The 15,725-nt window shown below is 34.9% G+C and overlaps 1 protein-coding gene across 2 annotated transcripts in view; it reads left to right on the top strand.

The window, feature by feature from the left end:
• Nucleotides 1–14,578, top strand: part of znf385c (zinc finger protein 385C) — a 393,452-nt gene extending 378,874 nt beyond the window's left edge. For both annotated transcript variants that reach the window (XM_061905445.1, XM_061905446.1), the window contains 2 exons: nt 5,033–5,122; nt 8,392–14,578. In XM_061905445.1, coding sequence (XP_061761429.1) covers nt 5,033–5,122; nt 8,392–8,622 — 321 coding nt within the window. In that variant the 3' untranslated portion in view covers nt 8,623–14,578. The remainder of the gene's footprint in view (nt 1–5,032; nt 5,123–8,391) is intronic.
• Nucleotides 14,579–15,725: the final 1,147 nt, after the last annotated feature.

Genomic DNA, 15,725 nt, shown 5'->3' with positions numbered 1-15,725 from the left:
TTCTTCTCATAACTTTCAGAAAGACAATTTTAGAGAAAAAATACAACCTTAAAAATGATTTTAGGATTTTTAAACACATATACCTTTTTCCCTTAAATTCCTTCCTCTTCTTTCCTGACAATTTAAATCAATGTTAAAGTAAATTAAATATTTTTATTGTAAAAAATAATAAATACATTTGTATTTCATTCTTAATTTTAGCTTCTGTTTTTTCGACAAAGAAATATTTCTTCAAACTTATGATGATTAAAATAAAATAAAAATATTCTGGCAAATCTAGAAAATCTTTAGAATCAAATTTAAATCTTATTTCAAAGTCTTTTGAATTTATTTTAAAATTTTTGTTCTGGAAAATCTAGAAGAAATAATTATTTGTCTTTGTTAGAAATATAGCTTGGTCCAATTTGTTATATATTCTAACAAAATGCAGATTGGATTTTAACCTATTTAAAACATGTCATCCAAATTCTAAAATTAATCTTAATCAGGAAAAATTACTAATGATGTTCAATAATTAATTTTTTTAATTTTTTCAAAAAGATTCGAATTAGCTAGTTTTTCTCTTCTTTTTTTCGGTTGAATTTTGAATTTTAAAGAGTCAAAATTGAAGATAAACTATGTTTCAAAATTTAATTTTAATTTTTTTCCTGTTTTCTCTTCCTTTAAACCGTTCAATTAAGTGTTTTTTTCATCATTCATTCTCTACAAAAAACCTTCCGTAAAAGGGAAAAAAATGTACCACGGAATGACAGACAAAAATACCATTTTTTATATATACCGGTAGATAGATTTATTTATTAAAGGTCAATTTAGCAAATTGGCTATTTCTGGCAATTTATTTAAGTGTGTATCAAGCTGGTAGCCCTTCGCATTAATCAGTGCCCAAAAAGTAGCTCTTGGTTTCAAAAAGGTTGGTGACCGCTGCTCTACAGTGTCATACTTGATACCCTCGCTTTTGTCAGGAAAATTCCCAATTTGTCAGTGCCCCTCCAGGGATAATCATTCTCCCGAACACCACCCAAACAACAATATTAAGGGGGCACCGTGGAGGCATTGCCTTTAGCGTCCCCTACAAAATATACAATCAGCGTGCCGACCCAGCCACATGTTGTAGTTGGCTTCTGTAGACGCAGTTAGCGACTGCAAGACATACTTGATCAACAGCCACACAGGTCACACTGAGGGTGGCCGTAAAAACAACTTTAACACTGTTACAAATATGCGCCACACTGTGAACCCACACCAAACAAGAATGACAAACACATTTCGGGAGAACATCCGCACCGTAACACAACATAAACACAAGACAACAGAATCCCTTGCAGCACTAACTCTTCCGGGCTACAATATACACCCCCGGCAGCCCACAACACCACACACTGTTTGAATAGTGGAAAAGCGGACGAGACGGCAGGTTGTGGACGACGTTAAAGGCAGTGCCATCACTGCACGCCCTTAATATTGATGTCCGGGTGAAAACCGGGAGAATGATTGTACCGGGAGAATGTCGGGAGGGCCACTGTTATTCGGGTGTTTCCTGGAAAGATCGCGAGACTTGGCAACTACGTTGCTGGGGCGGGAAAGCCATTTAAAGAAGGTGAATTCATCAAAAAGTGCACACAAGTGTTATATTTTTTTAAAGAAATCTTTTCTTGCGGCCCACTCTCACCCAGTGTCTGCATCCATTGGTAGATTGAGTTTGAGACCCCTGCTTTAAACGCTGGAAATGAGAATGAGAAGTCACATGGACTATTAAATTAGGCACAAAGTCTTGCATTCATTCAGCCATGTAAATAAGCGAGTTAAAGTCCGGCAAGACCCACAATGCAGTGCGTTTTCCACATCACTCTTGCATGCCCAATGATGGCAAATTGACCCAGATATTCTCACTGGCCCCTAAGGTGCCCAGTTTTAGTGCAGACAAAACCTGATTAAACCCCAGTTGGAAAAGTTCCATTTAACATATGCAACTTTATTATACTACAGGCCAAAAGTTTGCTCTGATTACTGCTTTGCACACTGTTGGCATTCTCTCGATGAGCTTCAAGCACACCTGTCAAGCGGAAACCATTTCAGGTGACTATCTCTTGAAGCTCATTGAGAGAATGCCAGGAGTGTGCGGAAAAAGTAATCAGAGCAAAGGGTGGCTATTTTGAAGAAAGTAGAATATAAAACATGTTTTCAGTTATTTCACGTAACTCCACGTGTGTTCATTCATAGTTTTGATGCCTTCAGTGACAATCTACAATGTAAATATTAGGGGTGTAACGGTACACAAAAATGTCGGTTCGGTACGTACCTCGGTTTAAAGGTCACGGTTCGGTTCATTTTCGGTACAGTAAGAAAACAACAAAATATACATTTTTGGGTAATTTATTTACCAAATTTGCAAAATCTTCCACCAAAAATATTTTTCAAAGTGGAATATTTGATGTGAAGCAATCCTGAACTTGGATAGGTCAATAATTCATAATAACATTGATTTTGATTCAATATTATGTTTTGAGCAATGACAGTTTGAAAGAAAAAAAACCAGCTTTGTTTTATTTGTCAACATTGCAATTTTTTCTAAATTACATTTAACTTTTAAGCTTTTTTATTTCATTTTTGTTATGTTTTTGTTTATTTTAATAGTACCCCAGCACCTCCAAAACCCTCAAATCTAGACTCCAAACATCCCAGAATAAGCTAATCCGGTTACTTTTAGACGTCCACCCCAGATCACACCTCAATCCAACCCACTTCTCCAAAGTGGGCTGGCTCAGGGTGGAGGACAGAGTAAAACAACTTGCACTGAGCCTAGTCTATAAAATCCGCTACACCTCCCTGATACCGAAGTACATGTCCAACTACTTCCTTAACGTAAATGACCGCCATAACCACAACACCAGGGGGAGCTCCACAAACCACGTTAAACCCAGATTTCGATCCAACAAAGGTCTTAACTCATTCTCTTTCTATGCCACATCAATGTGGAATGCACTCCCAACAGGTATAAAAGTAAGTACATCTCTATATTCCTTCAAAACCGCTCTAAAACAACACCTCCAGGCAACTTCAACACTTTACTAATACCCTCCTCCATTCACATCCCATCTCCCCGGATTATAAACAACTCAAATGTACTTCTAATGTATATACTTGTTCTTATGCTATGTGAACTCACTATGTTCTCTGCTGGCTGTACATATCCTACTAAATAAGACCTACACTGTTTCAATGTCCACATTTCTCTGTTGATGCAATTGTTGATGACTGAAGTTCTGATATCAACCAAAGCTCCTCATCCCACCCCCCGGATTGTAAATAATGTAAATAATTCAATGTAGATACTATCATGATTAACTTGTGTGATGACTGTATTATGCTGATAGTATATATTTGTACCATGAATTGATTAACGTGGACCCTGACTTAAACAAGTTGAAAAACTTATTCGGGTGTTACCATTTAGTGGTCAATTGTACGGAATATGTACTCTACTGTGCAATCTACTAATAAAAGTATCAATCAATCAATGTGTTGTGGGTCTTTAAAACATTAGCTGTGGGCCGCAAACGGCCTCCGGGGCCCACTTTTGACACCCCTGCTACAGATAATAAAAAATAAAATCTGATAAATCTATGGGTAAAAAGCAGACCCTGGCAACGCATGCGCGTTTATCATAACTCTCTTGCTCTCTCTGTCTCCGCCCCTCCCTCATGAATGCTGCTGTGCGCACAATTTATTTTGTTTTTAACCCCTTCTTAACCCTGAACGTACATTGAAAATACACGCAACCCTAACTTAAAATGCCGGACATTTGAGGCATTTAAGAAACCCCACCCGGACAGCCCCGCAAAGGAGGACATATCCGGTGAAAAGAGGAGGTATGGTCAGTCAAACGTAGCCCTGTCGCTGCTAGCATGCTTTGTGTTGTGCCTCGGTCTGCATTGTTTACACAACGTGCGGTACGCTACTCAATATGTCCGTGTGGAACCTCGTTCGGTACACCTCCGAACCGAACCGAAACGGTTCAATACGAATACACGTACCGTTACACCCCTAGTAAATAGTCATGAAAATAAAGTAAACACATTGAATGAGAAGGTGTGTTCAAACTTTTGCCCTGTACTGTATATTCTACACAAAAATGTTGTTTTGTTACAAAACATGCATCAAATTAGATTCACAGGTTTTTTTTTTTTTTTAAAGTACCGTATTTCCTTGACTTGCCGCAGGGCATATAGTACGCGCCTGCCTTGAATTACTGCCGGGTCAAACTCGCTTCCCAAAATAATTAGCGCATGCTTAGTGTTACAGCCTGGTCAAACTCGAGACGTCACAAGTGACACTTCCCCTGTCGTCATTTTCAAAATGGAGGAGGCTGATTTCAATACCGGTAATTTGAAATCGCATAAAGGGAAGAAGATTAAGAGCTATTCAGTAGGATTTAAGGTCCAAGCTTACATCACACTCAATTTTTTACTGCATACCTTTGGTAAGTGCCGGAGTGAGAAGAGGTTTTAAAATAACTAGCGCATGCTTACTTTTACTGCATGCCTTTGGTAAGCGCAGGAGTGAGAAGAGGTTTTAAATTAATTAGCGCCCCGGCGGCAATTCAAGGAAATACGGTATAATAAATTGTTTCACTGAAAAATTGGAAATAAAATCTAATTCTGCCCAGGACCCCCATTTAGCAAGTTGTGGCCTTGAGCTGTGCTTTTCACACAGCCTCCTAACTCTGCAGTCCCACAAGTCCATGCTGGTGCTTGTCACACAGAAAAAGTCTAAAAAAATGTTTGGCAGATGCAACTTGCATCCACTTACGTCTTTTACACAGAATTCCCCGTAAGTTGAACAATGGTCGCATGTGTGAAAGTGAACATCTACTGTTGCGTCTATTTTTGTGTGCCTGTTGTCATGGTTTAACCCCCCCCCCCCATCCCTACCACAAAAAACACCTTCCTGTGCACCCCACCCCCCTTCCTGCTGAGCTGATGATTGACACACAAACACCCACCTCCCACCTGTCTCTCTCCCCCCCCCACAGAGCATGAGATGGAGTGGCTGTGCAGGCGTGGCCGTGTCGGCCATGAGGAAAGCCTTCAGCCACTACAGCCTCACCTCCATCTCCTCGCAGGTCAGTGGCCCGAGGGGCATGATGGGAGGGGCCTTTCCAACCCGACTCAGCGTCAGACCCGTCGGACTGTGAACTGAGGATGTTTCCAAACAAAAACACAAATGTATTGTCGGTAAATTAGCATCAGCATCAACGCTATCACCCGTCGTCCATTTGTAGCGTCTGATGCAATCCGCCAAGAAACAGGAAGTAGACCAACACGTAACTGTTTTGTTTTTTTTATTAATTGTCCAACTTGTTTTTTGACGTATTAACATTTTTATTTACTGTATACTCCCTAGTTCAGGGGTCGGCAACCCAAAATGTTTAAAGAGCCATATTGGACCAAAAATACAAAAACAAATCTGTCTGGTGTCTCAATAAATTGTTAAAACCCATAATAAATACAGATAGTGTTTCATGAGATATAAATTGAATTAACAGGACTTAAAGGAAACTAAGTGAGCTCAAATATAGCTACAAATGAGGCATAATGATGCAATATGTACATATAACTATTTTAAATAGCATGTTAGCATCGATTAGCTTGCAGTCGTGCAGTGACCAAATATGTCCGATTAGGATTCCACACAAGTCAATAACATCAACGGTTGAGGTGGGCGGGGTTTGGTGCTAGCGGGGGTGTATAATGTAGCCCGGAAGAGTTAGGGATACATGGGATTATGGGTATTTGTCATGTTGTGTTTATGTTGTGTTACAATGCGGATGTTCTCCTGACATGTGTTTGTCATTCTTGTTTGGTGTAGGTTCACAGTGTGGCGCATATTAGTAAGAGTGTTAAAATTTTTTATATCACAACTCTCAGTGTAACCTCTATGGCTGTTGAACAAGTATGCCTTGCAGTCACTTACGTGTGTCAACAGAGGCTGCATACTACATGTGACCGGCTGGCACGCAGATAGCATAGCGCAAAGGCGGGCGCGACTACAAGTTTTTCAGGACCGTAACGGCATCGCCATCACGGCACGCCCTTAATATTGTCGACCAGGTGAAAATCGGAGAATGTTGGCCCCGGGTGATTTCTGGGAGAGGCATTGAACTCCGGAAATCTCTCGGGATAATCGGGCGGGTCGGCGATTATGCAGCTGAGCCACATTAGTGATCAAAGAGCCGCGGGTTGCCGACCCCTGGTCTAGTCTCTTACGTGAATGCACAAAATAATATTATTTGATATTTTACAGTAATGTGTTAATATTTATTTCACACATAAGTAGCACCTGAGTATAAGTCGCTATGAAAACTATGAAACTATGAAAAAAATTGCAACTTATAATCCGAAAAATATGGTAACTAAAAATATAAACAAGTACTTTTTTAAACATCCCAAAGTTAGCTAGCTTTCGTGTTGTGTGCTCTTAGCACCATAAACATTAAGCTTATTATTGTTGCAACAGCTCCACCGGTACATGTTGTCGTCGTCTTGTCATTATTGCTCCACTCGTTTCAGTACAACGCAAACAAAGATGGCCGTCTCCGCTATTTATTGCGATTATTCCCTGCCAGAAGACGTTGAAATATGAACATAGACGTAAAAACAGAGACTTGGTCACCGTGCATGTTGAACATAATTATCAACAACAACTTTTGCCCCTGTAAGACATGATAAAGTAGTAAATGCACATCAGCTAAGCTAACTGGACATTTTATTAGGTACCCCTGCACAATGTAACAAGGTCCATCAAAAGACCTGTCTGAACAATTCTCTAATGTTTAGAATTGTTAGTTATGTTGCATGTGTCGCTAATGAAGTGTTGTCGCCCAGGGGTGTCCAAAGTTTTTTCACTGAGGGCCACACACTGAAAAACTCATGCATACAGTGTCCATTTTGATATTTTTCATTTTTAAAAGCTACACAATAGATTGTTTTAATCTTTAGAGATCCCTTCAAGTTTGGCCTTTTATAAAAAAAAGGGAAACAGGCTTGTAGGGATGATATAGCCTCTGTGTTTTTTCTTGACCTAAGGTGTATATATATATATATATATATATATATATATATATATATATATATATATATATATATATATATATATATATATATATATATATATATATATATATATATATATATATATATACACATATATATATATATATACACATATATATATATACGCATATATATATATATATATATATACACATATATATATGTATGTATGTATATATGTGTATATGTATATATATATATATGTAAGTATATATATGTATATATATATATATATATATATATATATATATATGTGTACATTGTTTTTTGTTTGTTTTTAATTAAATCTCTATTAACTTCAGGTCTATCTGTCAGTATAAAATAAAACACTATATATATATATATATATGTATATATACACATATATATATGTATATATATATATATGTATATACACATATATATATATATATATATATATATATATATATATATATATATATATATATAAATATATATATATATATATATATATATATATATATATATATATATATATATATTCAAAGTGGGATATTTAATGTGAAGCAATGGGTTAATAATCCATAACACCATTGATTTTAATTTTTGAGAAATGGCTTTTTTTTTTAAATCCTACTAAATTTCTTGGAGATCCAAAAGGGCCCCAATCTTAAAACTGTTTAAAAAATAAATCATACAATTTTATTTCTTTTTACTTTCTACACTTGGTCTATAGATCAACTTAAGCACTACCCGTCAATTATACGTTATGTTGTTTTTTTGTTTTTGATTTTTTTCTACTTGTATGGACTTTTTGTCAAACAAAATTGTGTTTTTTATATGACAAACACACAAAGTATGCACTATTTCCCCCAAAATATTTATAAGTGGAATTTTTGATGTGAAGTAATTGGAGCTGTGAATAGGTCAATAATTCATAACAATGATTTTGAGTCATTATTATTTTTTGAGCCATGACAGATTTAAGACAAAAACACCAGCCTGCATGGCAGCTTTGTGTTATTAGAGTCAAGATTGCAAATTAGTTTGGCTACCTTTAACCTGTTTGCTTTTTTATTCCACTTTTTTTAATGTATTTTTTTGTTATGTATTTTTTAATGTGCCGCAGGCCGTTCACAAATCAGCAGCAGGCCGTAAATGGCCCCCAGGCCGCACTTTGGACACCCCTGTTTTAGCGTCAGCTTGTTGTTGTGCTGCCATGCGTGCCAGTATGCATGCAGCTAACGCATGGCCGCTCATGGGGACGCATGTTTGCCGTGGTGAAACATGTCCTCTCCGTGTTCTGTGTCTTCTCCAGACCAAACTGGCCTTGCACAAGCAGCTGACCAAGACCTTGACCACGGGCTTCCTGCCCGGCCCCCTCACGCCGCCGACCCTGTGCACGATGGCCGCAAACCCGCTGGCGCTGCGCCATCCGATGGGCGCCGCCGCCTTCATACAGACACCCTTCCTGGGGCCCGCACTGTTCCGGCCCGCGCCGGGGCCTCTGCGGGCCCCGCACGCACCATTCATCTTCTCCCCCTACTAAACCCATGTGACCCCCCTCCATCCCTCCCTCCCTTCCCCCCATCGCTCTCCCCTTCTTCCCGAGCCCACCCCCTCCTGACAAAGGTCACACTCAAAACTATGCAGTCTGCCTGACTTGAGACGGACAGCGCCCCCCACCTGTCACGCCTTCTTCCTGCTGTGGCGGTCGCCAGCGAGGGAGCAGGCCGCGCCTCCAAGGGCCGCATTTATAGCCATTCATCGGGGGCCGCGGGGGGGTTACATGCTCGGGATCGTAGGTTTAGTCTCGCTGGACGTTTCGTGCGGTTGACACAAGTCAAGCTCCCTTTACTTGATGCCCTTTTCAAGCCTTTTCAACATTTTCCTGTCGTGTCCATTCTGCCCCGGTCTACCTTTAACACACAAACACTGACACACAACAACACACAAGGAAACACAACAACACACAAGGACACATTTCCTCACTTCTGGGTGAAAGGCGGGTGCTCGTTCACAACGGTGTGTCCTAAAAAGAAGCTGCGCCTGTCAGTCATCACCCAGGGCTCTGGTTGATCGGCAATAATCATTCTTGTGTTTCATGTTGGATTTACGGGAGCCTCTTTTCCCCACTAAAACTAAAATACTCCAATGGGAAGTCAGAATTATGAGATAAAAAGTCATAATTAAATGCAATAAATTCGACGATAGGATATAAAAAGTACTAATTAGAAGATAAAAAGTCATAATTGTGAGCGAAAAGTCGAAAGTTATGAGAGAAAAGACGAAAATTATGACTAAAAATATGTCGGGATTATGAAGAAATTTAAATTATGAGATAAAAAGTCATAATTAGGAGATCCGTCCATCCATACATCTTATTCCGCTTATCCGGAGTCAGGTCGCGGGCGCAGCAGCCTAAGCAGAGAAGCCCAGACTTCCCTCTCCCCAGCTACTTGGTCCAGTCCCACCCAGGGGAATTAAGAGGTATAAATCGAAATTATGAGATAAAAAGACAAAATTATGTAATAACAAAAGTATAATAAGCAAGTCAAAGTTATGAGATAAAAATAATTATCATTAGATAAAATGTCGAAATTATGAGATAAAAAGTTGCAAAAATGTATAAACAAAAATCGAAAAAGTCTTAATTATGAGATAAAAGTCAATGTCATGAGATAAAAAGTCAAAACTGTGAGATAAGAAAGTCATATTTAAGAAATAGAACCTCATACTTATAAAGAAATTGAAATTATGAGATAAAAAAGTCATAATTAAGAGATCCATCCATCCATACATCTTATTCCGCTTATCCGGAGTCAGGTCGCGGGGGCAGCAGCCTAAGCAGAGAAGCCCAGACTTCCCTCTCCCCAGCGACTTGGTCCACCCCCACCCGGGGCGAATTAAGAGGTATAAATCGAAATTATGAGCTAAAAAGACGAAATTATGTAATAACAAAAAACAAAATTATAATAAGCAAGTCATAGTAATGAGATACAAATAATTATCATTAGATAAAATGTCGAAATTATGGAATAAAAAGTCGAAAAAATGTATTACCAAAAGTCGAAATTATAAGATATAAAAAAGTCATAATTATGAGATAAAAGTCATTGTCATGAGATAAAAAGTCGAAACTATGAGATCAGAAAGTCATAATAAAGAAATAGAACCTCATAAAAATGAGATAAAAGTCGTTATAAAGAGTCGAAATTATGAGGTAAAGTCATAATTATGAGATAAAAATGTAAAATGTTGAAATAATAAAGTCATATTTAAGAGATAGAATGTCATATTTATGAGACAAGAAAGTCATTATCATGATGTAAAAAGTCGAAATTACAAGACAAGAAAGTTTAAATTATGAGATAAAAATCAAAATTATCGAATGAGAAAGTCAGAGTTAAGAGATAAAATGTAAAATTCTGGTGTAAAAAGTTAAAATTATGTATTAACAAAAGTCGAGACTACAATATTTTAAAAAGTCATAATTATGAGATAAAAATTCATAATTACCAGATGAAAGTCATCATGATTTAAAAAAATGTAATTATGAGTTTGAAGAAAGTTGTAATTATGAGATAAAACTAATTATCAGATATAAAAAGTCGAAATTACGAGATAACAAAGTTTAAATTATGAGATAAGAAAGTTGAAATTATGAGATAAAAAGTCATAATTAAGAGATCCACACATCGTATTCGGCTTATCCGGAGTCAGGTCGCGGGGGCAGCAGCCTAAGCAGAGAAGCCCAGACTTCTCTCTCCCCAGCTACTTGGTCCAGCCCCACCCGGGGGATCCACAGGAATTAAGAGATAAAAATCGAAATTATGAGATTAAAAAAATGAAATTATGTAATAACAAAAATCGAAATTATAATAAGGAAGTCATAGTTATGAAATTAAAGTAAATATCATGAGATAAAATGTCGAAATTGTGAGATAAAAAGTAAGCAAAAAGTATTACCAAAAGTCGAAATTATAACATATATAAAAAAAGTCATAATTATGAGATAAAAGTCATTGTCATGAGATAAAAAGTCAAAACTATGAGATGAGAAAGTCAAATAAGAAAAAGAACCTCATAGTTATGAGATAAAAGTCATGAGATAAAGAGTCGAAATTATGAGGTAAAGTCATAATAATGACATAAAAATTTAAAATGTTGAAATGATAGTCATATTTAGAATAGAATGTCATATTTATGAGATAAGAGAGTCATCATCATGAGTTAAAAAGTCAAAATGATGTATTGACAAAAATCGAGATTATCGAATTTTCAAAAATCACAATTAAGAGATAGGACGTAAAAATTATGATGTAAAAATTCAAAATTATGTATTAACAAAATTTGAGTTTATAAGATTTTAAAAAGTCATAATTATGAGATAAAAATGTATAATTACCAGATGAAAGTCATCATGAGATAAAAAAAAATTAAATAATGAGATTAAAGAAAGTCATAATTATGAGATCAAATTCATTATCGTGATATAAAAATACAAAATTACAAGGTAAGAAAGTATAAATTATGAGATAAAAAGTCAAAATTATCGAATGAGAAAGTCAAAGTTAAGAGATACAAGGTAAAAATTCTGATGTAAAAAGTTAAAATGAGGTATTAACAAAAGTTGAGATTATAATATTTTAAAAAGTCATAATTATGAGATCACAATTCATAATTACCAGATAAAAGTCATCATGAGATAAAAAAATTAAAATATGAGTTTAAAGAGAGTCATAATTATGAGATAAAATTCGTTATCATGATATAAAAAGTCGAAATTACAATATAACAAAGTTATCATTATGAGATAAAGAGTCGAAATTATGAGGTCAAGTCATAATTATGAGATAAAAATTAAAAATTTTGAAATGATAAAGAGATAGAATGTCATATTTATGAGATAAAAAGTCAAAATTATGAAATAAGAAAGTTGAAATTATGAGATAAAAAGTCATAATTAAGAGATCCATAATTAAGATAAAGAACCTCATAATTATGAGATAAAGGTCATTATAAGATAAAGAGTCGAAATTATGAGGTAAAGTCATAATTATGAGATAAAAATTAAAAATGTTGAAATGAAAAGAAATAGAATGTCATATTTATTATATTCAAAATATTCATTATCCTGATGTAAAAAGTCGAAATTATGTATTAACAAAAATCGAAATTATAGAATTTTAAAAAAATCTAAATTATGAGATAAAGCCATATTTATGAGATAAAAAGTCGAAATTATGAAATGAGAAAGTGAGAATTAAGAGACAGAAAGTAAAAATTGTGATGTAAAAAGTCAAAATTATGTATTAACAAAAGTTGACATTATAAGATTTTAAAAAGTCATAATTATGAGATAAAATTTATTATAAGATATAAAGAGTCAAAATTACAAAATAAGAAAGTTTAAATTATGAGATAAAAATCAAAATTATGAAATGAGAAAGTCAGAGTAAAGAGGTAGAACGTAAAATTCTGATGTAAAAAGTTAAAATTATGTATTAACAAAAGCAGAGATAATATTTTAAAAAGTCATAATTAAATTTATGAGATAAGAAAGTTGAAATTATGAGATAAAAAGTCATAATTAAGAGATCCATAATTAAGATATAGAACCTCATAATTATGAGATAAAGGTCATTATAAGATAAAGAGTCGAAATTATGAGGTAAATTCAGAATTATGTGATAAAAATTTTTGATTTTGAAATGATAAAGAGATAGAATGACATATTTATGAGAAAAAATATTCATTATCCTGATGTAAAAAGTCGAAATTATGTATTAACAAAAATCGAGATTATAGAATTTTTAAAAATCTAAATTATGAGATAAAGCCATATTTATGAGATAAAAAGTCAAAATTATGAAATGAGAAAGCGAGAATTAAGAGATAGAAAGTAAAAATTATGATGTAAAATGTCAAAATTATGTATTAACAAAAGTTGACATAATAAGATTTTAAAAAGTCATAATTATGAGATAAAGTGTATTATAAGATATAAAAATTCTAAATTGTGAGACAAAAGTCAAAATTATAAAATGAGAAAGTCAGTAAAGAGGTAGAACCTAAAATTCTGATGTAAAAAGTTAAAATTATGTAATAACAAAAGTAGAGATAATATTTTAAAAAGTCATAATCACGAGAAAAAAAGTCATAATTACCAGATGAATGTCATCATGAGATAAAAAATTGAAATTATGAGATTAAAGAAAGTCATAATAATTAGATAAAATTAATTATCAGATATAAAAAGTCGAAATTATGAGATAAGAAAGTTTAAATTATGAGATAAAAAGTCAAAATTATGAGATAAGAGAGTTTATATTATGAGATAAAAAGTCAAAATTATGAGATAAAGTCATAACAATGAGATGAGAAAGTCATAATTATGATATAGAACGTCAAAATGATCAGATATAAATTGCATAACTGTGCTGCACTCTCATGATTTGAACTTTTTATTTCACAAATATAATTCATTATTTGGATATTTTCCTATTTTAGTGGCAAAAAGGGGCTTCTAAAAATGTGTTTGTAGCTGATGAGAATAAGTGAAAAGTGGTCCTGGGAACTCTGCAGCAGCAATGTTTGGGTCCAGGTGGTGGGAGGAGCCTAATCGCTGCTTGACTGACAGCTGGCAGCGTGGCAGAGAACAAATCCCGGCGCCATGGCAACCACACTTTTTGTTTCAAGAGCACCCCTGACATCGCTCAGAAAAAAGCCATATTTCTTCTTTTTGTGCGTGTTTTATGGACGCAACGAAAAGATTCCATGACATTTAAAGCAATACACACACACACTTAAGGCCTCACCTTGCATCACTCACAACCTCTTAGTTTAGGCTCCGCCCCTTGTCCTAACCAGACTGTTAGTAAGAACTTCACAAAAAAAATCTTCAAAGGAGCACATCCTAGGTATTTTCTCTCATTGTGCAATATGTAAAGGTGTGTGTGTGTGTGTGTGTGTGTGTGTGTGTGTGTGTGTGTGTGTGTGTGTGTGTGTGTGTGTGTGTGTGTGTGTGTGTGTGTGTGTGTGTGTGTGTGTGTGTGTGGTAAAGCGCCCAGTCCTCGTGCTACGTTCAGCCCGCCGTGATCTCCCGCCTGTCCGTCAAAGCAGCCGACCTCACTGTTGGTTTTATGGAGCGTTCCCCGTTCAATGTCGAAACCTATAGAAGAACTATTAGAACTTTGATGATTATCGCCCATAGATCTGTGGGACAAACACGGATTGTCCTTTATTGAGCTTTCCTTTTTGTAAGAGAACATATTTAACAGTATGGTGTATGGATTTAAGGCCTTTTGAGGGATGGGGAAAAAAAAAAAAAGCAAAGAAAGTACGACATCCCCTTAGGCGGGCCTTCTCAGGGGTGACCAGGTCCAGCCAACGCTAACGCCGCCATCCACATTTCAGGGTACCGCTCGTTAAAGACGACCGTACCGCCGTCAGCGCAGCCGCGGATGGATTTTGGAAAATAAAAGCTTTTAGAACTTCTTAAATGCTCGTCTTGATTTAGTGTGTGTTTTTTTGTTTTGTTTTTTAATGGTGACGTGTTTATGCAGCTCAAAAACAGGATCCATGTTGAGCTTCCTTGCAGCCGGGAACGCCATGGAGGACACGGAGTGAGTATTTGCAGCTGGGGGGTCCCAAGTGCGGCCGGGGGGGTCATTGTGGAAATAAAATTGCATGAAAAAGTAGAAATTAATTGTAAAAAATTTGAAAAACAAATGCGTGTATATACTGTATATATACATATATATATATATATATATATATATATATATATATATATATATATATATATATATATATATATATATATATATATATTCCCCACACCCATAATATATATGATTGAGAGAACCCCTCATGAAACAGTTCTGTAGAGATGAAGTAGTCTTGTGATTTTTCCCACACATACATATTACGCTCTACCACAGTATCGAGCACTATTCTCTGGATAATCCAATCAAGATATATATGTATATATATATATATATATATATATATATATATATATATACAGTACATGTGACAAAAGATTAGTCACATGTAATGTTTTCAATGTAGGTGTAAAAATAATGTATCTATATATTTCTTTTGTATTTTATTTCATTCTCTTGTTTTGTTTGCATGGCTCAAAATAAACCATTCATTCATTCATATATATATACATATATATTTATATGTATATACATATATATAAATATATATATATTTATATATATGTATATAAATATGTATATATATATTTAGATATATATGTATATATAAAATATATATATGGATATATATTTTGATATAAATATATATATGGATATATATATATATATATATGTCTATATATATATATATATATATATATATTATGGGTGTGGGGGAAAATTGATTCAAATTTGAATCGCGATTCTCACGTGCGATTCAGAATCGATTCTTATTTTTTTTATATATTTTTTTCTTCTTTATCAATCCAACAAAACAATACACAGCAATAACATATATATATATATATATATATATATATATATGTATGTATGTGTGGGAAAAATCACAAGACTACTTCATCTCTACAGAACTGCTTCATGAGGGCTTTCCTCAATCGTCAGCAGACGAGTGTTGCTGGGTCAGGTTTGATTTTGAAATTGG

This window comes from Nerophis ophidion, linkage group LG07 (genome assembly GCF_033978795.1).
Source record: "Nerophis ophidion isolate RoL-2023_Sa linkage group LG07, RoL_Noph_v1.0, whole genome shotgun sequence".
Taxonomy (NCBI): domain Eukaryota; kingdom Metazoa; phylum Chordata; class Actinopteri; order Syngnathiformes; family Syngnathidae; genus Nerophis; species Nerophis ophidion.
The sequence above is the reverse complement of the archived record's forward strand: the minus strand, read 5'-3'. Positions and strand labels throughout refer to the sequence as shown.